Genomic DNA, 27,876 nt, shown 5'->3' with positions numbered 1-27,876 from the left:
ATACAGAGCTCCAGAGCCAAGAAGAATGTGGAATTCACCGCTTATCGCAGTCTGAAAACAGAAACCAGTAAATAAGTCATAAATAAGTTAAACAATAAAGCAGGGAGGCAAAGGTTGAAGTGCAGCAGGTGGGCGTCTACTCCAGACAGGCAGTGTTCTTTTCTTCCTGGGGCAGTGGATGGGTGAGCATGCTTCAGTGACAATACGGAGAAAAAAGTGGTGGATTACATTTGCCCAAAGACGTGGGCTTCCTTCTGCTTTCCGCATGGCGATTTCTAATCAGTTCCCTGCTGCTGCGCTCCTTCTGCTGCTGCCCTTAACACAAGTTCACGCACAGAGCACCACAGGTAAGTCCGCATTTGTTGAGTCCTACGAGCACAGAGGAAATTTTTCCTATGGAGCAGGTTATTCCATAACAGCCTATTGCAGAGGGTTTCACACCATCCTCTGAAGCAGCTGGTGCTGGCCACTGCCAGCAACAGGATACTGACCTAGTTGGACCATGAGTCTGATCCAGTCTGACGGTTCCAACATCCAAAGAGAACTGGCTGACAATTTTGTGCCAACACTGACACAAATGATTGTGTGCTTTTTCCAGAATGTTCTGTAGGAAATGAGAGACCAACAATAAATGAGAATAACCTGTGGGGGGCTGTTGTTACCACCATTACAATGAAGCCTGATGTCACAGTAACAATTAAGAACTCAGCCGACTCCAGATGGTTTGCCATTAATGGCACAGAATTGATTCTAACCGATTCCTTGGATTATGAGGTAAGTTTTTATTTGGAAAAAAGAGACAATTAGCAGATGAGTTAATATTGTAAAACACTCTTCCTAGAGTACAGGTCACCTGAAAGAGACATGATCTAATACCTCTGACGGTCACAGCACAGCTGGCTTTTAAAATGGCGTCACCTTTTCTATTTTACTGATGTTTGGTAGCCTGAACAGGGAACTTGTATGTGGAAATTCAACCTTTCCCCTGCCTCCCCCACTAACTCTCTCTTTTTCAAGTGAGTGCTGGCAGGGGCGGCTCTAGCTTTTTTGCTTCCCCAAGCACGGCTGTCAGGCTGCCTTCGGCGGCTTGCCTGCGGGAGGTCCCTGGTCCCGTGGATTTGGTGGCATGCCTGCAGGAGGTCCGCCGGTCCCGCGGCTTTGGCATACCCGCCGCCGAATTGCCGCCGAATCCGCGGACCTCCCACAGGCATGCCGCCAAAGGTTGCCTGACTGCCGCCCTTGCAGGGACTGGCAGGGCACCCCCGGCGGCTTGCCGCCCCAGGCACGCGCTTGGAGCGCTGGTGCCTGGAGCCACCGCTGAGTGCTGAGGGAAAGCCTACAGGTGCAGAGATAATAAGACAGAAAATATCATAATGCTGCTGTATAAATCCATGGTACACCAATACCTTGAATACTGCATTCAGTTCTATTCACCCACCCCATCTCAAAAAGATATATTAGAGTTGGGAAAAGTACAGAGAAGGGCAACAAACATGATTAGGGGATGGAACAGCTTCTGTATGAGGAGAGATGAAATGGACTTGAACTGTTCAGTTTAGAAAAGAGACTACTGAGGGGGGATATGATAGAGGTCTATAAAATTGTGACTGGTGTGAAGAAAAAGAAGTGTTATTTACCCCTTCACTTAACACAAGAACCAGGAGTCACCCAATGAAATTAACAGGCATCAGGTTTAAAACAAAGAAGTACTTCTTCATACAATGCATAGTCAGCTTGTGGAACTCCTTGCTAGAGGATTTTGTGAAGGCTAAATGTACAAATGGGTTCAAAAAAGAACTAGATAAGTTCATGGAGGATAGATCCATCAATGTCCATTAGCCAAGATGGTCAAGGACTCAACCTCATGCTCTGGGTGTCCCTAAACCTGTAACTGCCAGAAGCTGGGAACAGATTCCCTCTGAAGCATTTGGCACCAGCCATTGTCAGAAGACAGGCTACTCATCTAGATGGACCACTGGTCTGGCCAGTATGTCTGTTCTTATGTTTCCCCACCCCTGAAGTCTATTCCAGGAGGTCCATAAGGTGTGCTGGAGAACATGGTGCAGGTTTTAAAGCAGAGACTTGTAAATACACTTCAATAGAGTTCGGATACTCCCCATGGCTGGTTTAATATCATACACATATGTACACAAAATGACGATAGTCTAGAGCTGCGAGATGATTCTGTTCACCTTAGTAGAGTTCTAATTTGGAAATTTAATGGCAATTTAAATGGCAGCATTGTTAACTATTTCACTGCCGATTATTTTAATAGCCAGCAAATGTGTCAATCCTAAACTGGCCCCAGCAACAAAAGCCTCCAGCTCCTTCCCACCCTCTCAATAGTTTCTGCAATGCAGTCCTGCTTTTCCCAATATACAAATCTGCAGCATATCGAACAATGAAAGATTTCCTGTAAAAACAGACCCTATGGGGGACATTGTACTCACTGTTCAATATTAACCTCGGTTTAATTTACCTGGATTTCCAGCTAGACTCACTGTAATGTGGGAGCAACGAAGGGGCACTATAGCAGGGTGGATGTTAATTCTGCAGTCAGGTAGACAGAGTGTTGGCTATGGGAACAGATGTAGCCATGAAGAAAGGGGCTGGGCTCATTGGTATCTGTATAAACAGAAACCTCGCTGAGCAACAGTCTCAAAGAGCTCTCTCACTGCCCCACTTTTGGCCTGGTCTACACTAGATGGGGGATCGATCTAAGTTACACAACTTCAGTTACGTGAATATGTACTTAGATCTACTTACCGTGGTGTCTTCACTGCGGTAAGTCAACGGCTGACGCTCTCCCGTCGACTCTGCCTGAGCCTCTCACTCTAGTGGAGTACCAGAGTCGACAGGAGAGCGCTCGGCAGTCGATTTATTGTGTCTAGACTAGGCGCGATAAATTGACCCCCGCTGGATCGATCGCTGCCCACCGATCCGGCAGGTAGTGTAGACAAGCCCTAGCGTCATGCAAGAAGAGAGTCTCCAATCCTATCTGCATCTGTGTAAATCTAGAGTAACTCCACTGAAGTCAATGGTATGATTTCACATTGACACCAGTGTAACGGAGATCAGAAGCTAATTGAAGGGCTGTAAAAGGAAGAAAGAAAAATATCTTAAAAAAAAAAAAAAAGTATAAACACAGCTGAAGCAAAGCACTAGCTTTATTAGCTTCACTAGCTTTATTTTAAGCATAAACTTAAATTCCATTGAGTTCAAATGAGACTTGTCCCTAAATCCCAACTGGATTTAAGCTCCTGCTTAAAATGCACAAAAGCAGGTGCTCAATTACTTTGTTGCCTCAGGACTGGAGTGAGCCACACCAGAGAAGAATGTTGGTGCCAAAATGGATGTTTTTTACAATGACAGATTTTTTGTTTCTGTTTTTAAAACACAGACAGAATATGCATTAGTAGTAACCCTGCTTTGCTGGAAAGGGGGTATAGAGGTAAGTATAATTTCTAATATGCTGCCATATTATTGCTAGATGGAAACTAGAAACAGAACACCACACTCGGGTTGGATGTTAACTATTCCCAACACATTCCCTCTGTGAGAAACTGCTCATTCTCATGGTTGTCTTCTCCTGGAAAGAGCAAAAAACCCCCACTGCCCATGAGATTTCAGTGCCATCATATCCAAATTCAAACCCAAGCCTTCATTCAGCCTACAGCCCAAATGCACATGTAGTCCAGATCCAATTCTGATCCTCACACTGTCTCATGCCTACCAGTCAGTGTCGCTCCTAACAGTCTTACTTTTTTGTTATTTTTCTCCCCTCTTCCTACCTCCCCACCAGGTCAATTCTGTGACTGTTGTAGTACAAGTTGGCAATTTGAATGATAACAGCCCGGTATTCAAGGAAACAAATATCACTGTAAAGGTTCCAGAGGTAAGAGTTTTATTAAAGTGTTGTCATAATAAAGGGAAGATTACAGATCAGATAATTTCAATTCATGTGGGACTCTAATCTTGGCAAGAGGAAAGTGATTTATCAGCATGTATGCAACCTGTTCTCGTCCACAAAAATTAGAGGACGTGCATGAGGTGAAGACAATACTTCCTTGACATTTCAGGTTAGAAATATTGCCCGTGCAGTCAAAGTCATTTTAAACCTGACTGTCAGAAGTGCTGAACCATTGCTGTTTCTGTTGACTTCAGCTGTTTTGTTGTAGGTGCTCAGTACTTCTGAAATCAATCCTTAACCTATTTAGCCAAAATCAAAGCACACAGAAGAAAGCAAACTGCAGCCAACAGTGGCACCCCTTACATGTGCAGCTCTCCAGGGGCGTTGTCTATGAAACCCACTTCTTAGTACATGTTACAGGTCCCCCTCTGTGCTGACTGTCACATTTTCTAAGGTACCTGCACCTCTGACCTCTTACTGGCCACCTTGAGGGATCCCACCCAAGTTTCAGGCCTCTAGCGGTCGACTTTCTTGGGGCATGATCTCACTATCTTCTTATGATGATTGCAGATTTCTGCAATTCACCTCAGCAGAACTGACTTTAGTTCAGCACCTGCAGTCCTGCTCTCTCAGGGGCAAGGACAAGGTTCACCAGCGACCAGTCAGTCTTCATAAAGCAAAGTACTATTTAGTCAGAACAAAAGCACTGCACAGAGAAGACGTATCCTAAAAAAAAACAGGCAGTTTATATGCAGGCTTAGCTCACCAGGTGTCACACATCTTCCATGTAGAGACCCTGGCAGGTTTCAAACACTTCAGGTCCTCTCACCAGGTCTGCCCCTCTTGGTCACACCGATCAGAGGAGAGGAACCTGTTGCAGCCACAGCCTGGAAATCTTAAGCTCAAGCTATAGCAGCTCCTGCTTTTAGCTCTGGTTAAGTCCCTAGTGTGTCAGCCAAGATGGCAGCTGTCACATCTACACCAGGGAATTTTAGAATACACACTTCTGGCGCCATCTCAGTTCAGCAACACCAGTACCGGTAAAGACCCTAGTGTAGACAATGCTCTGGGAGCATCCAGCATTTTTACCACCATGTCAATTAAACTTGGTCAGAGGTGGCAGTGGGAGGATTCTCTCTAATTCCAGAGCACTGACCCATACAGCACAAGGAGACTAGGAAGGATTTACCAGTGAGGACACTATATCCAGCAGGTTTGCAGGTGACCATTTGCCAAAATGGAAAAAATAATCATGCATATTTGTTTTCAGGATACAAAAGTGAATATGATCATTATACCCGAGGACACTGTAACTGCTAGCGATGCTGACCTGGACAACGTGCAATATGAACTTACAGCGATCACCCCGGTGAGTATGTTCATCGCAAAAACATAAAACTCTTTGTTAGTGATTTACCCTGGCACCAACTTTGAGACAGGAGGCAAGTGGGACTTTCAATAAGAGTTGGTTATTTCAATTGCTGGAGTACATGTGGGATTTCCAGAAAGCTAAGGCAAGGACAGAGCAAGGAGGGCACTAGTGGAACAGAGAAATCCATGTTTTAGATACTGAATTCTTCAAAAATTCACACTTTAAAAAAAATACATTACCAAAGCACCTATTCAACTTCAACATTACAGTAGCCCCTAGAAACCTACACCAGGTTGGGGAACAATTGTACTAGGCTGTACTACAAACATAGTAAGGAGAGAGACCCTGCCCTGAAGAGCTTAGAATCTCAATAGGGCAGCAGACAGAGTGGGAAAGGAAGTATGATTATCCCAGTTTTACAGACAGGGAACTGAGCCACAGCGAGATTAAGGATTTGCCCCAGGTCACACAGGAAGTCTGGGGCAAAGCCAGAAACTGAATCCAGATCCCCGGAGCCCCAGTCTGGGGCCTTAGCCACAAGAGCAGCCTTCATCTTTAAGGATTTTGTTGAAAGACCAATGGATAATTTATATTCCGTTAAACTGATGCCAATCTGGAGTATAAAGGGTGGTGTTTTGTCATTTTGTTTGATTTGATTTAAGTTTTAATTAACAAAGGAATTGACAAAAAGCTTTTTTTTCAAACAAACAAAAAAAATCCTGTCAAGGGCAGACAGGGGTCAAAGTTCTGCGTCAGTTGCACTTGTGCGACCTCCCGGATTTTAATGGAGTTGAACAGGTGTAAATGGAGTTCATAATTTTACCCATCAGGCCAGAGTCTGGCTCAGAATGGCATAAATCAGGAGGAACGCTATGAAAGGCGCTGGCGTAAGTGAGGGCAAAGCCAAGCCCACTATTTCCGACTACAGCAGAAGGCCATGTGCCAAGTTTTGCTCTGTTACACGGACTTAAATCTGAATTCAGCCCTATGATCATGGAGAGAAGAATGTTCAAAATTCCACTAACGATCCATACTGAGATGCCAGAGATGATTCCATTTTACTAGCAAGAGACCAAACAGTTCAAATCATCAACAGTTGAACTATGCATGCATCTCTCCTATAAATACCCGGCCTTGGATGTTATGTATGTTAAGCAGCTAACAGTATTTCAGAGTATGTGTCTGTGATTGAGACAGCTTTCATTCTCTTCCCCCCCACCCCCCTTGTTTTTCAGGAAGCACTTGACTACTTTAACATACACGGAATTAATAACCCAAGCATTTACTTGCGCAAAACCCTGGATTATGATAAATATACATTTATGCAGTTAATCTTGTATGCAAGGGTGAGTTTTATAAGTGAGCAAAACATCTCATTATTCGCAATTGCTACATCCTGGTGTGTATTCTATCCACCAATATAGGTGTAATTGTCATACTAACAATAGTTGCAGGTCTAGATTCTCAGCTAGTATAAGCTAGCATAGCTCCATTGAAAAATCGATGAAGATACACTGGTTTACATCAGCTAAGGATCTGGCCCATTAGATTTTGCAGGGGCTCCAGGGAAGGGGGTTCTAAAGTTGGAAATATGCCTTGCATCTAACAGGAATGTTCTGATTTTCTGTATAGGACAGGACACCTGGCAACCCAGATGGTAATACAGCCACTGCAACAATAAACATAGACATCCAACAAGCCGACACCAAACCGCCCTGGTTCCAACCATGTACTTTCATTAACGCGGACAAGAAAGTTTGCATCAGCAGTGGCTACATTGGAAGGGTCAACATCTCAGAGAAAACGGTAGGCAGCGAACACAGGACTGTATGCTTTCAGTCTGTATCCCAGGACAGGTCTTTAGCACCACAGATATGGTCCAGGCCCGATCAGAGCAGAGGCCTAAGGCCCTGATTCCCGGATTCACGTGATGTTGAAACCTCAGCTTTATATTATGTTTCTAGCTCCCATCGTGGTGCAGAAAAGCTTGAAAACATCAGCCAGGCATAAGTCAAGGCAGTGACTTCTCCCTGAGTCTGCAGCACAGTCGTCGGGGAGGAAGCCAACTGGTCCTGCAGCCACCATCAGGGAGCAGACCAGGCCCACTCCTTGGGGAAGGGGCTTGTCATATTTGGCAGGCATCCTGCCACCATGCCTTTCACCACCCCTCTAGTTCACCCTTCTACTGGGGTGTAGGCCATTGGAACAGCCCCAATGTCAGGGTGTGCCTAGGGCTTCAATCCAGCCCTCGATACAGTGCCCTTTCTCTGAAAAAGTTGTTTGTCTGCTTAGGAGAGATGCCTCCTGCTGCACGCATGTGATGCAGCCCGTATCTACGCCATCACCATACTACACCAGACGTGCTTGTTGCTTGAGATTACAGCATGGTATTACCATCATAAGAGAGATGAGAGCATTGGCATAGAGTCAGTGTGGATGTGCTTAGCAAAAACAGTTGCTCAAAAAGCCCTTTGGGAAATGAAGGCTTTGTAATGAGAGCTCCAGCAGTTCCCTCTCAATAGCGAGGGATAATAATAACAATGCTAGAACGTCAACTCTGAACCCCTGTCTAGCATTGATCAGCTCAATTCCTGAGGTGTTTGGAAAATCTGTTCTGAATCAGATACTTGTACACATTGGTCTCTCTCTTGCCCGAGGGCGAGCTGCAGGACTGGACCCTTTGTGGGGTTTGCTCAGCTGTTCCATGAGACAGCTCTTTTCATGTCGTCACACTCCACACGGAAGACGGTTACAGTCAAACATGGTTTGTTTTCCTCAGTGACCATTTGAGACTATGTTCAGCAGAATAATGCATGTTGGGGAGGCTGGGAAATCTGTCTGGGGATTGGTCCTGCTTCGAGCAGCAGGTTGGACTAGATGACCTCCTGAGGTCCCTTCCAACCCTGATATTCTATGACAATAAGTCACTCTCTCCCCTAAGAACCATGCCCAGTACTGGCTGTATCACTTAGTCATGAGCAGACTTTTGACTCCAGTCATAAAGAAGTCAGTGCAGTGGCAAGTCTGGGTCAACCACTGAGACTGAAAATTCCCCAACAACAGAGAGTCCAGTGCTTTTGATGCATACCTAGAGCAAGGAAGGAGCTACACAACCCCAAATCCTATTCTCTATCATCTCTGTTCTGCAGTAGTCAACCCCTGGCAATATGCACTGTGGTTTCCAGTAACAGAGTGCACGTGAGCCAAGTATCACTTGGATTGGAAAGTTCTGCAGGCATCTAGTGTTTTAGTTTTAAGAGTCTTGCCTTGTTGTTGCAGACTGAACCGCTGATGCTAAAACCTGGGCCCCTCTTTGCCATCGACCCTGACTACACTTTGAATGAAAAAATAGTGTATAGCATTGTTAGCGGTAAGTAAAGTTCCTATCTTCCCAAAAATTCATTTCCATCGGTAATATTGCCAAGTTTCCCCCACCAGTGGGGGGAACCTCAGAATTAATATATAGTCACAGCAATATAGCTCTAGATCAGAAAAATAATTATCACAATTAATTGCCTGTGTTCCTGTAATGTCTAGAGGCCCCAACAGAATAGAATCAGGGCCTCCATTATGCGAGGTGCTGTACAGACACATAGTGGGAACCTCATAGGTTTCTTGTCTCTTTAGACTGGAGAGACGGGGAGAAAGGGAGCAGCACATCTGTACAACCAGAGCTCAGTGCAGAGTGTTTGTTGGGGGGCCTCTTTTCTCTTAGTTGAAACAGATCTTTATCCTAATGGCTGGGGCTGACTTTTTCCATTCCAGTCACACCGATTCCAGCTAGTCTTCAACCTGCCTGAACCAAAAATTCCAGAAACCCTCTTCATTTTCATTTTTAGTCGAGAATTTTGTATTCGCACCACTGTACATTGCAAAAAGCTCTGACTGGGATTCTGTGTGTTAATCTTGATTTCAAAAGATAAGGCTTGACTATAATCAGCTGATTTCTTGAGGATCGAATAGCACATTATTTCAGTCAGTTTTTTTGTTTTGTTTTTAAAAAAAAACAAAAACAAGAGGTCAGTTGATTGACAAATACAATTCATCCATATCAGACAGATTGTTAGTTCTCTGATCTTCTTTATTTGTTCTGTAAGGCGTGGCCTATCTGCATACCCATGTGGCAATACAGAACGGAGTAGGGAACATGATGCTGACAGTGTTGTAAAAAATCGCTTCATTCCTTCCCAAGGCTTGTGTTGTCACTAAGGCACTGGACTGGGACCCAGGAGATCCAGATTCAACTCCTGGCTCAGCCCCTCAAACTTCCTGGGTGACCCTAGCCATGTCACTTAGTCTCTCTGTTCTTCAGTTCCCCCCCATCGGTAAAATGAGGAGAGCACCTCCTTTGTCCTGTTAGATTGTAAGCTCTCTGAGGTAGGGACTGGCTCTTTCTATGTATGTACTAGCACAGACGGGCTCATACATCAGTTGGGGCCACTAAGTGCTACTGCGATAGAAATAAATAAGAAGCGTTGCTCTCCTACCTCCTTCATGAGGCTTGCATGTGTCTTCCTGTTGTTCTCATCAGGCCGAATCCACACTGAGGTAGCATTGTGTCCATGTTATGTGTGTCCAGTCCTAAAGCCTGGCAAGGGCAATAAGGAGATGATGTCATGGGTTGCCGTAGCCAAGGTGCAAAACACAAGAGCCACAGCGAAATCTCTGAAAGCTCTAGATACGTTTACTAAAGTATCTCTTATGGTCAATACTAGTCCTAATTAACCTTCCCATTTTCTTTAGGAAACAAGGACGATGTATTCTTATTGAACAGTGATACAGGGAATATAACTATGAACAAAGCAGCAAATACTACAGACGTGTTCATTTTGCACGTCATGGTAAGTCTGTTGACATTCCAGAACCCCAGGTCTCAGCTCCAGAGTTCTTTGGCTTGTGATGAAGAGTAATTAAACACACGCTTTCTTCTTGAAACATCCAGTGTGCGGCGGATGTCTGGAAACGGGTGTTATCCTGCCTCATTCCTACAAGCAGAATTCCTGCTGGGATTTTCAGTGGGAATTTTGACCTGTGTAAAGATGACTGGATTGTGCCCTCAAATCAGGAAGTAGCAAGCAACCGTAACCAAAGAGCCATCCATTTGGGTTAAAATCATCGTAACTTAACAGAAAGGACTAGTGCTGGAGGACTTGGGCATGATCTGTGTGTGCACAAAAGCAGTTATTTGATCAGTCCATATGAACAAGCTCATTTTCCAACTAGAATATAATCAAAGGAAAGTTATGAGTTTTAAACCATTTTTTGGAGAAAATATGTGCAAAACTCTAGATTATCAGGCTGTAAACACAGCTGCTGGTGGAGCCTCTTGGTGTTATACAGCATAGCGGTGTTTGCTGGTTCAGATCATCCTACCCTAGTAATATTTTGCACTTCTCTAGCCCTTGGCATTGAAGAATTGAAGGCACTTTACATATAGAAATTAGGCCTCAAGCACCTCCCGTGTGATAGGTGGGAAAATTTTAGGCACAGGAAGGTTAAGAGACTTGTTCAAGGTCAAAGAGAAAGCCAGTGGCAGAGACTGAACTAGAACACAGCAGTTCTACCCATCAGTCCCCTGCTCTAAATGTTAACTTAGTCCTATCCGAGCCTCCCTTCATGGGCCTGATCCAAAGCTCATTTGATCAATAGAAAGAATCCCTTTGACATGAATGGGCTTTGGTTCTGGCACCACGTCCTCTTGTGTCTCACCATCAACAGGAATAGTTGTGTGTCTGTATTGTCTCCTTTCTCTATAGGCCACCCAAGCCAACAATGCACTGAGATACTCCTTCACCACAGTAGAGATCAAGGTCATCACTAAAAGTAGCCACGCACCATACTTTGAAAACTCCAGGTACACAGGGACGGTGTCTGCCGGGCTGGACACTCTCAGTCTGGTCATGGACTCTAAAGCACCTTCAATACCCCTGAAGATCTTTGCAGCTGATGACGACTTCCCTAATGTAAGGAACTGGAAGGGTCTGGTCTGTTGCTCTACATACTTCATGTGTGGATCTGGATTGGGGGTGGGGTGGGGGATGGGAGGTTTGCCACTGACTTGAGAGGCAACCGGATCAAGCCTATTGAAAGCTGCTGATGGCATCCACTGTGACAGGGAAGCCCAGAAATCCTGAGTCTGGATCTCATAGCCTTTCAGTCTCACTGCAAGGCCCATCATTTGCTCAGACACTGAAGGAGGGCTCAGCTTGAGGGGGACATTACTGATAGGAGCAAGGGAGGATAGGTATTTATCTGTCTGCAACAGAGTGATTGATACTGGGTAAAGAGAGGAGACTGACTGTTTTAATTGGTGTAAGGGCAGCCAGGAACACAGGATGGGTACTTGTTATGGTGCACCCTCACCTCAGGGGCATTCCCTGAGGCCTGGATGCAGCATTGCACAGGGTGGGCTTTGTCTCTCTTGAACCCTTTGTTGACCATTTCTTCAGGCCTGCCATGGCCTCGGCCTCTCTCTCTCCCCCCGCCCGCCAAGTCTTCCATGGCCTGGCCCTCCAGCCAGGTCTCCTCTTAAGTTCAGCCCCCTTCCTCTGCAAGTCCAAATAAATACCCACTCGGGCTCCACTGACATTCTTGGCCCCTTCCCTCGGCCCCTCTACAGAGTTTCTCCTATGCTACTTCCTTCCAGCAGGTTCCTCCCCACAGGGATCTCCCTGCTCTTTGCAGGCCCCATCTTAGGCTCCCCCATAGGAACCTACCTTACTCCCTGTGGGCATTCCAGCTTGACTCCCCCAGGCCCTTCCCAGAGAGGCAACTTCCCCTTGTTCCGGTCTCCTCTCAAGGCTGAATTCACAGCTCCATTTAAATGGACCCCTGCAGCTGGGGTCTGTCACTGTAATTAAGCTCCATCTAGGGTGACCAGATGTCCCGATTTTATAGGGACAGTCCCGATATTTGGGGCTTTTTCTTATATAGGTGCCAATTACCCTTCACCCCCTGTCCCAATTTTTCCACACTTAACTATCTGGTCACCCTAGTTCCATCACACCCAGCTGGGATCACTAATTCACTGCATCACCAGTGAGGCTGGGGGATAGCTCAGCTGCTAAGCCTAGTTTGCTTTAAAGGGCCAGCCAGCCTGTGACAGGAACAGGACCCAACAGTGAAATAACATTTTATAGACACAGCAACAATCACCCCAGTCCAGAAGCCCAGCGCGAGGCTTATGCAACATTTTTGTCCCATTTAAACCTTCCCAACAGGATTCAGTTGTGCTGGTTCTTTGCATGGGAGCGAATTTCGCCCTGAGGGAACCATTTTTATAGGAGTAAGGATTTCCCTCATTGTTATGGGCAACAATGTGGGGGAAAACAGACAGCCAATGCAGACGCTTAACTCACTTTCTTATCTAATTTTTCAGAAACTCAACCCTCAAATCACGTACAACATTCAAAACAGCAGCGATTTCACCGTAACCAGAGATGGCCTTGTCCTGACAAACACAATGCTGCAGTCAGCCGCGACTATAACAATGTTGGTATGTCAGCTTTCCTGATAGGCAGAGGATAGTTATTTGTATTACGTAGCTCCCAGAGTATCTGGGGTCCCCGATCAGAGCTAGACACATCATAAAAATGGCAGTCCCTGCCCCAGAGATCTTACAATAGAAACATCTGATGAGACAACATCTGGGGCAATAGGGAGGTCAAGGTAACAGCGATCATAGAGCCAACATGCCTGAGAAGCCTGCAAAATCCAGGACAATCTGCTAGAGCTGGTCAAGAAATGGGTTTTCCCTCTGGCCCATGGAAAATTTCAATGAACACACACACACACACACACGTTTTTCAGAATTTTTTGGTAGAAAATTTCAACTTTTCATTTAAAACAAAACAAAACCCTAAAAAACCCAAACATTTTCAGTTTTCCAATGAAAAGTTAACAAGTCTCAAAGAAATCAGACATTTGTCACAAAATTTGTTTAATCGAAAATCCAGTTTTCCACAGGAAAAAAATTGACAAAGATTTCAACGAGCTCCACTGTCTACTAATCATTGCAAACCTGATGTTACATATGCACAGAATTTAATGAAAAGAAAAGAAAACGTGTCTTCTTGGAAGACTTTAGGACCCAGCTAAAAGGTTGACTGTGCAAGTAACACTGTTCGTATCTACCAGGTTGCCATTTAGGATACGGACCAGCTCTTGTTGGGAAGATGAAATACTAATGGACTCATCCTTGGTGGGTGTAAATCAGCATCAGTGGAGCTGTGCCATGTTCCAACAGCTGAGGATCTGGCACTTAGTATTTTAAGTTATTTGCGATTGTTGTAACAATGTTAAGAGCTCTCTTTTGTGTAGGATTTTTCCTCTGAGCTGGCTTTTTCCAAACGATCGTGCACACAGAAGGGTTTACACAAAGAGGGGCAATGTTTCTTAAAATTAAGAATCTGCCTTCTGTAAACACACAAAGTCACCAATGACTTAAACTGGGAGCTAGGTCCAAAGGGACTGATGAGAGATAAAGACTTTTGGTGGTTTGGTATATGCACCAGCTGTAGGGAATATAGCCTCTGGACTCTGAAACCCTCTGATAAAGCCTTTTGTTTTTTCCCCTCTCTGAGCAAAAAAGGTGACTTATGCCTTTGGGTTTTCTTAAGGATAGGCCTTTTTTGTCACATTGTGCATCCTTCTGCTAGTGCAGGATTGTTCCCTGCTGCATTTCTGGAGGAAATATGGTCTGGTGTTTAAAGCACAGGACTGGAACTCAGGAGATCTGAGTTCTGATTCCAGATCTGCCGACTTCCTGCATGAATTTTGGCAAGTTACTTTACCCCTTCATGCTTCAGAGTCCCCATCTGTAAAATGGCAAAGAAAATGCTTCCCCACTTCACAGTTGCAAAGGATGCTGCAAAGATTGTTACAGAATATGTATAGAGCTCCGAGTGCCTCAAGCGGGAGGTGCTATGGGAGTGTACAGAGTACTTTTACTTCAGGGGATGTTCGGAGAATGAATGAATGTAGCAAGCAACCAATATCATCTCCTTCTCATGTCTGCATAGGCTACTGCTACCGATGAGGAGAGTCTGCAGGAGGCAAACACTGTGATCACTGTGGAGGTCACACCTTCCACAGGTACGTTGGGCATCCCATTGTTTTATGGTTCTCAGAGAGTTATTTTACATTGCCCCAGGCAATCTAGAGAACACAGATCACACATTAGAGACTCTGGTCCCAATTCAAAGCCCATTGATATCCCATGGGAGGCTCTATTCTATCCTCCAGCTAGAGCAGGATAAAGCACTCCAAGTGTATCCTTAAAACACTCACAACAGCCATTGTGCACTCTCAACCTCCCCCCACCCAAAGTGCGAGGGATTTAGCCTTTGCCAGCTCACTTTCCCATGTATTTTATCCACGTGACTAGAGCTAGGATCATGTACTGCTTCATTTTATTGGTCAGAATGAAGAGGGATGCTGAATGTTGGCGCAAGTGAGAGTCACAAGGGTACCTTGCTAACAGGTTTTTCCTAGTTTGCTTAAAGGAGCAGATGGCAGGGCTCTTATCTTTAAAAAGAGAGGGGAAGCCAAGAGGTCCCAGTATATAGCGCTTCTTCTTGATCCCAGCAGCCTCCCGTTCAGGTCAAGAGGGAACATTAACTTCTGGGATCTTTAGCTCTTACTAATACGGAGCTGTGACTAATGCAGAATAGGGGAGCCACAGGGCAATGCATAGAACTCTTCATGTGGCCTCCTGGCCATCACGGAACCTCTTTGGAACAAGGTAGTTTGTGCCTTTCATACTCGCTAGCAATTGCTGATGGATAGAATTTACAAGTCAGTCAGATCTGAAACTTGGTGAGCTTGTAGTCTGTATGAAGGCAGACCAATATTGCACATTAAACACACGGCGTGGGTCAGAAACCCCAGGCCACCTTGCCAAACAGCCTTCTTGGTTTATATCCTACTACACTTTGCAGAATGTTGCAGTTGATATCCTGCATTACCTCACCACTATAACAATATTTGGACAACACCAGCAAAATGGTGCTTAGACATGACAGAAAGATATGACAGGCCAAGTGGCAAAAGGTTTTCCTGAAACATGTCCCTGCTATTTGAGGACACACCCATCTGTGTGGGCAAACACCTGCAGCTTCACATGCAGACAGATTTTTGCATGTGCAAAAACAGATAATCGCATGCAGGAGGAGTCCCCTTATGAATGCAGATTTGCCTGCACTCACAAATATTGCTGATGCATTTTGGAGGCCCTTTTAAAATATGGCTCCATGAGTCTTCTGCTGATTCTTAAGATTCATGCCAGTCCTGGACTTGAGTAGGTTTAAAATTCTGCCTGCCCATTAACATAATTCCACTTTTAAAGAGTTGCAAGGAGGGAGAAATTTTAGCTCCTTCTCCTCCAGCCAGTAGAAGGCACACCTTTCTCGGTTATTTATATTGAAACCGTATGGCTTGTTGTATCAATCAGCACCTGCTTTACTTTTGCTCTGTTCAGATGAATAAAATGTTTTGCCATTGTCAAAAATAAAGTAACATGAAATTGTAGCTAAAAAGTTAACCAACACCACCTCGGGTACCTGTTGGGTCTCCAGGTACAACTACTCTTCCAACCCCTACCACCACCACCACCTCTGCTGCTGCTGGGACAGGAACCACCACTCCAAAACCTTCTGGTTCATCATCAGCTTTACCACCTGGAGTAACTAACATGGCCTCTACAGCCAATTCTGGACCCACAAAATCCACTTCTTCAGTGAACATGACAACCAACAATGCTGGCACACCTGGGCCCACTGGAAAGCCTGTGACAGGTACTCCCTCAGGCTCACTTATCCCTCCTCTTGTAACCACAATGAAGCCTGCTACCACAAAGTCTTCTACCAGCGGAGTATCCAGCATGCATCCAGTGGCGCCTTCAGAATCCAGAACCACCAAATTCCCTATAACAGGAACAAACCCAGGTGGAACAGTTCAATCCACTGCTCTGCCATCTTCCCCATCTGGCGGGCCCAGCCCTCATCTTACATCAACTCCAGTAGCAAGCAGATCTCCGAGGCCATCAGACCCCGTGTCTTCTCAAACATCCTTCACAAACAGTCATCAGACAGGTAGATAGATGTGTACGCTACACAGAATCAAGGCATTTCCCCCCCCCTCCCGCCCCCTATATCTCTGCGCTCAGCAAATTCAGTTTCATGCTTGCTGTCTGTTTCTGATTTGTCCTTCTTATGAATGGGAGAGGTTTCCATTCAAGTCTCAAGAACTGCTGCAGTACCGGTGACTCAGTAGGATGCACTCACCCTTTGGGATCAATAATCCTCAACATAGCAGTATGCTATTGGGGAACACTGCACTGCTGGAGACAGCCCTTTTTTGGGGTGCACAGCAAGGCTCTGACCACTTGGTGTCATCAAGGTCCCATGGCACTTTTTGCAAGAGGAGGGGGGCTAAGCCCCCATGTCCTGGGGAAAGCCCAATCTAGATAATTACTTTTTAGTGCCTAACTAAAATCCCAGTGCAGCTTTTACTGGATACGGCATTCTTCTTCACTTCTTGTTCTCAAATGCTGCACGGTATTGCCCCGTGCTGTTAAACTGCTGCATTCCCGAGGTGGCTGCATCTCAGTGCTGGGGAAAGGGACTCCTGTGTCTATATAGTTTGTGAATTGCTTTGGAATTCTTTCAGATGAAACATGCCAAATAGATTGGGACTTTAGGAACAGCTCTTTGAAGGCAGTTAAGTGTAAGATGCTCCATCCCAGATGCAGCCATGAAGGGCATTGTGGCTCAGAGACCCCTCTCCAACTCACAAATTCTACCAGTACTCAGGAGGGTAGCACTTCATTGCTGCTGACCAGAGCTGGTCAGAGAAATTTTGATGGAACCATGTTCTGTCAAAAATCACTTTGCAAAATCAGATACATTTTGCCAGAATTTAAATTTCGGAAGAAAAAAAATTAGAAAAAATGGTTCCGACATTGTCAAAATGGGACGTTTTGACATTTTTTGAAATAAAAATGTTTTGATTTTTTTTTTGTTTTGAAACTTTTCATTTTGAATTTTTCAAATTTTGTATTATATTATCTATATTGCTCCCTACTAATAATGTAGTCTGTGTTTTTAATAGAGCTGTTTGAAAAGTGGCAAATGTTTTTGTGAAAAAAAATTCAATTCTGCTGGTTTTGGAAACGGAACAATTTCTGGGTTTATTTGATATTCCCCCCACCCCCAATAAGAAATGTATTCAAAGTTTTCACTTTCAGAGATTTTCAGTTTTCTGAACAAATTCAGTTTCTCATTTTTTTGGTTTTCCGTGTTTTAGAGTCAAGAACTATATAGGGCCACAGTACAGAATCTGTCAGATCATAGCTTCATGCCAGCACTGTCAGGGGGCTGAATGGCTCATCTATCTCAGTGGCCAGAACCCATTCTAAACATCACAAAGTATGAAGACTTTTGCCCTGAATAAGTCAGGTAGCAGATCCTCAACTGGATAATTACTTCTTTTCAATGCTCTGTTAAGTGGTTCTGCAAATCCTCAGTTTACCTGAAGATTCTCTCACCACTACTAGGCTGTTGATCCACTTTGTGCTAGTTTCAACTGGTGAAATGATGCCTCTGTGCAGTCTTGCTTCTTTTCAGACTTGCCAGTTGCTCTGTCAGTGGATTCCTCAGGGCTAAAACTCTGTTTAAGAGATCTCACAGGCAGCATGTGGGGATGGTTTTCTAACTTCAGCTTGCCCTTTAGGTGCCCATCTTCAAATATGGCTTTATATTCTGTTAAAATGCTGGACAGGGCCCTACTGACTGTTCTTCCTCCTCTCTCATGTGGAGGATATTCTAGCGTTGTACTACAATCAAATCCATGGCTTACACTGCCCTGCTTCCTAGCAGCAGCTGGTGCTACTGTGCATCAACTACTATAGACTCCAAGTGATACCCACGAAACAAGAGAAGTTTTCTTATCAACAGCCTACTGTTCTCAGAATGACCAAGTCCTGGTGATGTACAATGAAACCACATTTCTCCCATCTAATATTGCTGTTTCACTGTTGCTGGAATTACATTGCTGCTGGCTCCACAATCCAGCTGGAATCGAATTGGTCATTGAGCTAATAGCATAGTCGCAAACACAGCAGCTGAATGGCTGAAGCCTTCTTCGGTAGTGCACATAGACAGACAGTTTTTGGAGTTGCTGAAGTCACACTGCAGATGTACTTTTCTTCATTGGAAGCCTCTACCTCCACAAATCACTGCTTGTACTGCTGCTTCTTTCTTTCCAGGGGAACTGCAGCTCTGGGACAAAGTGGTTCTGTTTCCCACACTCCTTGCAACACTGCCCATTGGCTGGGCAACTTCTTTTTTCCTTGTTATGTTGCTTTGCGCAGTACATACGCTGGACAATGATGCCTACGTTCTCAATCCGTCCGTCTCTGTCCTGCTTTCTGAGTCTGTGTATTTGTTCTGCACTATCTGGCTATCACTGTTTTGATCTTTTCCCTGGACAGTTCAGATGCTCTTGCTATTTGGAAGCCCTTCTCTAGGGCTAGACTGTTTTCCCTTCACAATCTCTCCTGTAAACTGGAATCAGGTGTCCCGCAAATGACTCTGTCTCTAAATTATGGTTCCAAAGTTACATGTGGATGCCAGAGTTCTCAGCTCTGTAGCGTAAGCATCTATTCTCTTTTCAGCTTCTTGGTGTTGGGTAAAAAGTAAACGATCACCTGTCTCTACAGTCTCATTCTGCTTGAGACCACAGTATACAAACACTTTCATCAGCTGTTCCAATGTCTCACTCGTATTTCATCGCCAAAGAGGTAGTAAAAAAAGCTTTATTTTCTTTTTCTCATAGTTATTTTCCATGGTCAGCTCTGTATAGAACTCAATTTTTGCTTCCACTGCTTTCCTGCTCATGCAAAGATTTGTGTGTGGAAATCCAGCTTTCCCAGTCCCTCTATGCTACCTGATTGCTCCATTTCTAGGTGCTGCTTGGTTTGCCTGTTAATCATACTCTCTTCCTTGCTATGGGTCTCACTAGATTGACCGCTGTCACCATGGTTTCACGTACTGCATTCTGGGTAGCAACATGAGAGGAGTTCATGTTTCTAAAACTAAACTGGCTCTTTAGTAAGAGAACTATTTGCAGAGGTGCTGCAGCTAGCATTCTAGCCATGTGCACACAAACAGGTTCTTGTTGCCTTCACCAAATTTTTCCCTCCTCCAACCTGTGCTTTTCTCCAAGATCCAGGCCAGAATGGGTACCTCTATTTCTGGATGCCCACAGTTAGACTGATGGGGCCTTATTTTCAGAAATGCTGAGCACCTTCAGCTCCCAATGACTTCAGAGGGAGTTGCAGGTGCTTCAGCCTCTCTGAGGGAAAAAACAAAAACACGCCTTCCCCCTCCCCACCCCGGCAAGTTATTAAGTGCCAAAATTAGGCCAACATTTTCAAATCTTGGTACCTAAAGTATCTGAGATTGAAACATCAGAAACTGGGGCACCCAAACATAGGGTTACCATATTTTAAAAAAGGACGACACTCCACGGGGCCCTGGCCCCACCCCAACTCCGCCCCTTCCCTAAAGTCCCCACCCCAACTCTGCCCCCTCCCCTGAACGCTCCGCCCCCTGCTCCTCCCCCTCCACTGCTTCCTGCGAATCAAATGTTTGCGGGAAGCCTGAAACAGGGAGGCAGCAGGTAAGCTGGGGCTGGGGCGGGGTGCAGCGCGGCCCAGTCCGGCCCCCCTGGCCGAGCGGCTCCCTCCAGCAGCCGGCCGGCCCAGGCCAAAAGGCTCTGGCCCCGGTGTCTCCTGCTCGGCTCGGGCCCTGGGGCGCCGGCCCCTGGCCGAGCACCGCCGGGCCCTCCCTCCCTATTTTCCCGGACACGTCCGGCTTTTTGGGATTTCCTCCCAGACGGGGATTTGAGACCCAAAAAGCCGGACATGTCCGGGAAAATCCGGACGTATGGTAACCCTACCCAACATAGATGTGACTTTGATAAATAGACACTAAGGGTCAAATTTTTAAACAACATACTGGTAACTAGGCAATGAAATGGTTTCACCACTGTACTAAAAATATATTGGCTTGGGGTACTTAAAGTGACAGAACTATTGCCCTATTTTCCTGTATACACAGTATATTTCAGAGGGCCAAATCAGCACTAGCAAAGGCAAGGAGGAATGAGCCAATAGGCCTGTTCTGTGTCTAATTGCTTTGATTCCTGTCCCCAAGGCTGTTCTTTGGTGTCAAGGGATTTGTATGCTAAGGACTGGAGTGTACTTTAAGGGTGTGAGCCAAAGCCCATTGAAGAAGTCAGTGGAAAAATTACAGTACATTTTAATAATATTCAACTTATGGGCGGTGGATGCTGAAGTACACTTTAATTTCTAGGACATGTGCACCAAAGGGATAACTTAACAGCCACTGACATCAGAAAGAGTGGAGTCTTGCATCAGTTCTGCAGGCTGCATTTCCCATCACTAATCATGGTATCAAACACAATTAAGTAGTAAAATTTCATACAAGTGCCAGTCCTTCACTGTCACGTTAATAATAAACTGTTGGAGCTGTCACCAGCCCAGGTAATATTCAAAGTCCACAATGAAAACGTGCCAGCAAAAGGGCAAAACACGCTATTAATTATCATGAAACTTGAAAGAAATTGGTTTATAATTCAAAATGAGGATGGCATAAGAAACAAAATACCCCTAGAGGCAAGCTAAATAGATGAATCCTCTGGCAGTACAGTACTGTATCTCAGTTTCGATGTTGATCCTTAAGCTTCTTGTACCTGCTAAGTGCTGAAAGCGTAACCCAAACTTACAGCCAGGAAAAGCTGGCAGTTTGCCATAGGCGTGGAATATAAGCTATATATGGGGGGAGGGATAGCTCAGTGGTTTGTGCATTGACCTGCTAAACCCAGGGTTGTGAGTTCAATCCTTGAGGGGGCCATTTAGAGATCTGGGGCAAAAATCTGTCTGGGGAATGGTCCTGCTTTGAGCAGGGGGTTGGACTAGATGACCTCCTGAGGTCCCTTCCAACTCTGATGGTTCATGATTCTATGAAGAATCAGAGTGAGACACTGTCATCAACAAAAGATTAAACACACTTTAAAATAGTGCAATTTAAAGCAACTCCCAAGTCACTTTCCTCTACACTTTACTGCTACAAGCACACTGGCCAGTATCATGGCTTTGATCGGCAGCTGTATTATGGCACAGTAAGTCTGCCTTTAATAGACAAGAGGGTAAACAGTGCTTCTCAGATCCCACTGACGTCAGTGCAAATTGCAGCCATGTAACAGAGATCAGAATTCTGGTAATTTTTTATTCTCTGTTTTTACTTGGCCCTGAATCTCTGGGCTAGAACACTGCACAAAGGATGCCTCATTTTCCACAAGAAAACAAAAAAGGGTTTTCTTTTGCTGGTGGAAATTTGTGATGCAAAAATTGTCACACAGGTCTGCTCTGGGAAACACCACTGTTTATTTGCTCATTCAGTTACACAGTCTAGGCAGTAATAAGAAGGTACTGGGATGAGAATGGATCCTACTTGCCTTTCAATCATTTGAAACTTAAAGTAATAAACTACAGCCACCATCTGCCTTCCCACCATGGGTGTAAACTTTTGTCCAGCCCTGTACAGAATGTGCCACAGACAGACATTTTGCTAAGCCACAGGTATCGATCCCCACAGCATTGGGCACCTCAGCTCCCACCTCATTCAAGGTCCATGATGAGGAACCGTGGTTAAGGAAAGGACGCTTTTGGGTTTAAATGTGATAAGCAAAATGTCAACACAACACTCCTGTCCCAGTCCAGCAATTCTTTCTCAGGAAAAATTCCCCATTCGTTTAAATGGGAAATTCACCTTTGTAAGTTCCCTCCTCTTTTTATTGATTGAAAGTTCTGAAGTCCCATTCGGGGTCCTTCCAAAAACCGATGCCTCAAGCACGGCAGTGCAGTACACCCTGTCAGATTAAATGGGTCCATTCCACCCCTTGCACTCTACAGGAGAGCTTTTTCCTTGATCTTAGAAAAGTGATTTTGTCTTCTCCTCCTACAAGCAAGTCTTGCGTTAAAGGCCACGTATGAATGATTCTTAGAAGTGTAACATCCGTTTGTTTTCCTCGTAGGCACAAAAGACGAGAGAGCTAACTTGCGTTACACTGCACAGGACATGGCTGCTGTAGGTGCCACATTGGCAGCATGTCTGCTAATCACCTTACTCGGACTTGGATTCCTTGTCCGCAAGCAGTGTAGACACACAATTGAGCGTCTGGTTGGAAAAAAGAGAGGCGAAGTAAGTGGTTAATTTGTAACTAGTTCATTTCAGGGTTGCCTTAGAGTTACGAAATGATGTCTTGGCATAGGCGCCAACTTTTACTTTTCCCTGGGGATGCTCCACCTCCATTCTGCCCTTCTCTGCCTCTTCCTGCTCCCTCCTCGAGGCCCCCTGCCCGCCCACCACTCTCCACACTCCCCGGCCCCCCATCAGCTGATTGGTGCCGCCGCTGCCACCGCCCCCCCACCCACCCATCAGCTGTGGCTGGTGGGTGCTGAGCATCCACTATTTTTTTTTCCATGGGTGCTCCACCCATGGAGTCGGCACTTATGTGTCTTGGGTTTAAAGAAAGAACCAGGGTGCTGGGATATCCACGGACTATGTCCTGCTGTGTGACAGTGACAAGTCACATGGGCCAAAGTTTAAGAGTAGCACTGAGTTTGCAGGCCTCCATTTTTGGGAAGTCAAACATCACACAAGGTTACGGTCATGATGATTTGTATTGCCATAGCACTTCGAGGCTCCAGCCCCTGGGCTAGGCACTGTACTGAGAGAACCGCGGGATGACCCAGGCCCCAGAGAATCAAAGAATCAGAGGCCAAACAATAGGTGGATTCAAAGAGATGGGGTGGGAACTCAATGGGAGCCGCGGGTGCTCAGAACTTAAGAAGTCAGGCCCCAGATATCGAGAAGTCAGGCACCCAGAAATGGAGGACCCTAAATATCAGTGGCCTCTTTTGAAAATGTTGGCTTTAATCTCTTTGGGCTTCCATTATCTCCATCTGCAAAATGGCGCTAATACTTCTGTTACAGGTAGGGTGACCAGACAGCAAGTGTGAAAAATCGGGACGGGTAGGGGTGGGGGTGGGAGGTAATAGGAACCTATATAAGAAAAAGACCCAAAAATCGGGACTGTCCCTATCTGGTCACCCTAGTTACAGGAGTGTCGGGAGGCTAGATTCACTAACGTTTGTAAAGCAAGACCCTTAGATGGAAGGTGCCTTAGAAGTGCAAAGTATTAGATACACTTCTTATGGGTGTCCTGTGACTCCAGGGGTGGTACGGAGGGACTCATCAAGTGCCTGCAGCTCAGGTAATTGCTTCAAACCTCCGAGATGGGAAATGTTGAGTCAAGTCATGGCTTCCATAGGAACAAATGGGCCCCAGCAAATGCTAGTAATGCCTAAATGGAGTAAAAGGTGCTACTGGACAATCACACGGCCATTAATAAGTTTCCTATTAACCAGGCTACCTTGGGTTAGGAGCAATTTATAAAAAAACAAAAAACAAACAAAAAAAACCCACAACCCACTCTCCCTCAAGATCTGATGGAAGAGGGGAGTCGTCATGGCGGTGAGGCTGCTGTTGATTAGTTCACTGGACTGTCTTGCATCCTGCCCACCCATCCTTAAACAAAGCAAGCTGTTCTGAACCTGTCCTTTCCCGTAGGGCAGGGGTGGCCAAACTGTGGCTCACGAGCCACATGAGGCTCTTATACTATTAAAGTGCAGCTCATGGAGCCCCCCACATCCTCCCTCCCATTCTCCACCTACCGGAGTGGGGTGGGGGGAGCTTGGGACTTCTGCCTTGCAGCGGGGTAGGGGCTTCTGCCCAGTGGGATGCACCTGCTGGGGCTCTGGGCTTCTGCAGGAGTGGGGGCTGAAGCCCCAACCCCCGCAGACGCCCCCGGCTCTCGAGCTTTTGAAGATCGTCATATGTGTCTCGGAGGGCAAGTAAGTTTTGGCACTCCTGCCATAGATTGTTTGATTCAACTTTTCTGATGGTAGAAAGGAAGAGAGGGAAAATTACAGCTCAAAGTTACCACCAGGGTATTGCATGCCTCCTGTCTGGGCCCCCTCGACAGCCTGATCCTCAGCTGACATCAGGGGTGCAATTCCATTGATGTCTGCAGAGCTGTGCCCAAGCATTTCAAGCTCACGTGGTTTTTTTCCCCATTTCATTTCTTCCCCCTATAATGATGAGACATTTCTGCTCTTGCCATTCCCCCAGGATCTGGTTGAGGATTTAAGTAACCAAGGCTACCAAGACGATAAAAATCCTCTTTGGAGCACAAAAGACAACGCATCGCTGAGAAGCGACACTTCGGAGAACAGTACTCCTGTCATGAAGCAGCAGTCAAACGGCTTCCTTCCTCCGGAGCCCGCAGTAGAGAGCAGCATCGCAACAGCTTCCGCCACCATCAAGGGCGGGGAAGAGAACAAAGAGGGAAAGGACACAGACAGCGATAAAGAAGTGAAATCTATCCTCACAAAGGACAGGAAGACAGCGGACGATGGATACAAAGCTGTGTGGTTTAAGGATGAAATCGATCCAGACACCAAGGATGATGTTGTAGTGATTGAAGACCAGGTGGAAGAGGAAGTTGATAGCGATGAGGATAAGAATGAGGACGATGAGGAGGATGAGCAGGGAAGTCAGCACGGTGACCCAGTGGTGTCCTTCATTCTAGACAGAGCTCAGCTCCAAGCAATGGATGGGAACCTCAAACCTGACCAGGATGCAGACACAGGAGACGACATTTTGTTATAGGCTCGGCAAAGTGAGTTTTGCCAGTCTGGAAACTGTGGGTATTTTGAAGCCACTTTTCTGAGTAAGGGTCCCAGGTTCTTTGTGATGTGAGAGACAGGCCTACTAGCAAACAACGGTGGCTGGCAGATTTCACGAACATACTCTCTGTGATCCCCTCCTGCCTTCAAGTGTAGAGTAAATAGATTAAGGCCAGCTGGGACCATCGTGATTATTTAGTCTGACCTTCATAGCACAGGCCATAAAACTTCACTTGGTAATGCCTGCACTGGGCCCAATAACTTGGGGTTAAGCTAGACCATCTCCTTCAGAGCGGATATTGATTTAAATCAAGTATCTTCTTACTCCAGAGGAGAGTCCAATCCTCAGTTCCTAGCTTCAGAGGCCAGTGCCTTAGCCATTAGGCCACCGGCACTACTCCCAGGTCTTACTTCAGCCAGGGGGCTCCAAAAATACTTCTGCCCCCTCACTCCAGTTCTTCTGAGGCGCAATCAGGAGAACTCATTGGAAGTGATCTAGCCACTCTTAAGCCTCCCTTGAAACGGCTGAATAGATGCGAGTTTCCCAGGGCTCTCCCTACAGATGAACCCCTCCCAAGTTAATTAGCGGGGAAGTTCCCAGTGACAACTTCAGGTTTTGCTTCAAAACGATGCAGAGTCTAGAGTCTGTTTTAATTGGTTTTGACATGAAACAGGCAATTGCCACAGAGGTTTGCTTTGGAGGCTCATTTAAATCCCAGTGCTAGTTACACCACTGAGGCACCACCATTTAGTGGCACAAAACTAAGGCAAGCACAGAGCTTCCCACTGAGACTCAATGAGCCTCATTCACTCTCCAGGCAAAATTAACAGTCTCCCCCTTCACTGCAAGCTCATTCCGCTCTCACTCTGCCCAGAGGAGCTAGAGAGCATAGAAACAAGCGTAGTGGGAAAGACCATTACACATTTCCTGTTGGTAGCACAGCTTAGTCATGTCCTCCCTACGTCAGGAATGTTTATTTGCACAAACTGGTAACACTTTAATGGATTATTTTATTCTTTATTGTTTTTAATTTAAGATTTGATTCTTCTCGCGGGTACACTGCTGTGATATCAATACCATTACTCCTGATTTTCACTGGTGCAATTTAGAATAGGCATGTGACCCACTGTGGCTTAGCGAGTCCAAAGCCAGGCCCCAGTCCTGTCGACATTTAGGCACATGCTTAAGTTTATGCGTGGGAATTGTCCCAATGAAGTCAATAGGGCAAAGCAAGTGTGTTTGCAGGACCCAGGCCTTATCCAGCATTTTCCTAACCATAAAAACCACAATGAAGGATTAAACCTATTAATTTACAGAGGATTTCAGCCTGTGCTGCTGCCTGCAACTACTGTAAAATAGTCCTTTGCTTTGGGAACTGTATTGCACTTGGTTTGTTCATTGATCTGATCTACTGGTGGGGCAGAAGAGGGTAAACTCTCTTTCACAGAGCCCTTTCCCAAATCCACAGGGACACTGGTATACGAATCTCTTCAATGGGAGTCACACCTGGACCAATGAGAGGAGACCTGGGCCATGAGTTAGAAGAAGACTCCTTGTTTCATATTTAGATAATGATCAAGGTGGTTTTTTTTATGGCTCTCTGATCACTATCATGCTAAGCCAAATGCACCACACATTTCTCTGCAATAAAGCTGTGGCATTCAGGAGTACGGATAAGATTGTCATCTTTATTTCTTGGCTCATCACCAGGCCTGGGTATTGGCCTTTTGTAACCCTATCCCAGGGCAGGGGTTGGTCCCCACTGGCTCCAGCAGCTACATTTAAACCCACAATAAATCAATAGTGATCCCTTGCCCTGCAGGTTCTCTCTGCCCCTTATAGGAGGAAAGCAGAATAATCTAACATCTTCAGAACCAAACTGAACTAGCTTAGTACAGTAGCCAGCCTGAAAGCAGATCAGATCCTCCCAGAGGGGCAGGGAACCAGCTGCCATGGGATATGTTAAAAACCCACAGACTTCCTGCTATGTTTTATGGTTTGGCTTCATAAAAGCTTGGTTTTTCCTTTTCCTTATAGTCCTCCTCTAGCACCCCCTTTATACTGTCATGAACCTTTCTTCAGTGTGGAGAGGTGACTATACCACTGCTTCCTTTACGGCCGATCACAGCCAGTACTTGTGTCAGCCATTGGCAATCCCCAAGGAACAAGGTGCTTCCAGACTGTGGAAGCAGAAAGTCTTGAATAAAGGGATTGACTCTTTGGGCCAGATTCTCAGCTGGTGTAAATCAATGTCACTCTGTTGACTTCCAGGGAGCAACACCAATTTACACCACCTGTGTGTCTGAATCCAATTATCTATCAAGGTAAAATGCATGCTGCTCTCCGTTTTCCCATGTTAGTGCCAGTGACACTGACTGGTACTATTAAGTAACCTGGCTTTTGTCAAATGGCATCGAGAGTTATGCATCATGGGCAAGGCATTAGCGGAGCATGACTTCTGGTTTGTTCCGCTTACTATGGTATCAGGGTTTCATCAAGATAAGTCTGTTTTTCTAGAGACGTGACAGCAATACACAACCACACCCACACCTGATTTATAAACTTGCAGCCAAATTGTACTTTCACTGACACTGTTGGCTTCAGTGGGGTTACTCCAATTGATACCAGTGTAGCTGAAAGCAGAACTCTGTTTTAAGATGATCATCATCATCATCATCATAAGGCAAAACAGAATCTTACATGTATTGAAAAGCTGGGGTGCAAATTTGGGGCAAAATCCAATTCATTTATACCCATGC

At 45.6% G+C, this 27,876-nt stretch overlaps 1 protein-coding gene across 4 annotated transcripts; it reads left to right on the top strand.

Moving 5' to 3' along the window:
• Positions 1-139: 139 nt before the first annotated feature.
• Positions 140-26,779, top strand: CDHR5 (cadherin related family member 5). Of its 4 annotated transcripts, XM_034770418.1 has the most exons (16): positions 140-347; positions 599-774; positions 3,401-3,451; positions 3,803-3,895; positions 5,181-5,279; positions 6,518-6,628; positions 6,915-7,088; positions 8,562-8,652; positions 10,026-10,123; positions 11,039-11,245; positions 12,661-12,777; positions 14,303-14,375; positions 15,857-16,372; positions 22,401-22,567; positions 24,560-25,109; positions 26,586-26,779. In XM_034770418.1, the coding sequence occupies exons 1-15, from the start codon at positions 179-181 to the stop codon at positions 25,097-25,099; spliced, it is 2,682 nt and encodes an 893-aa protein (XP_034626309.1). In that variant the 5' UTR covers positions 140-178; the 3' UTR covers positions 25,100-25,109; positions 26,586-26,779. The 4 variants fall into 4 exon arrangements, with proteins under 4 accessions (XP_034626309.1, XP_034626308.1, XP_034626310.1 ...); XM_034770417.1 differs by having other exon boundaries at positions 24,560-26,779; XM_034770419.1 differs by having other exon boundaries at positions 148-347; positions 15,857-16,075; positions 24,560-26,779.
• The last annotated feature ends 1,097 nt before the right edge of the window (positions 26,780-27,876 follow it).

This window comes from Trachemys scripta, chromosome 4 (genome assembly GCF_013100865.1).
Source record: "Trachemys scripta elegans isolate TJP31775 chromosome 4, CAS_Tse_1.0, whole genome shotgun sequence".
Lineage (NCBI taxonomy): Eukaryota > Metazoa > Chordata > Testudines > Emydidae > Trachemys > Trachemys scripta.
This window is presented reverse-complemented; position numbering and strand designations above follow the sequence as displayed.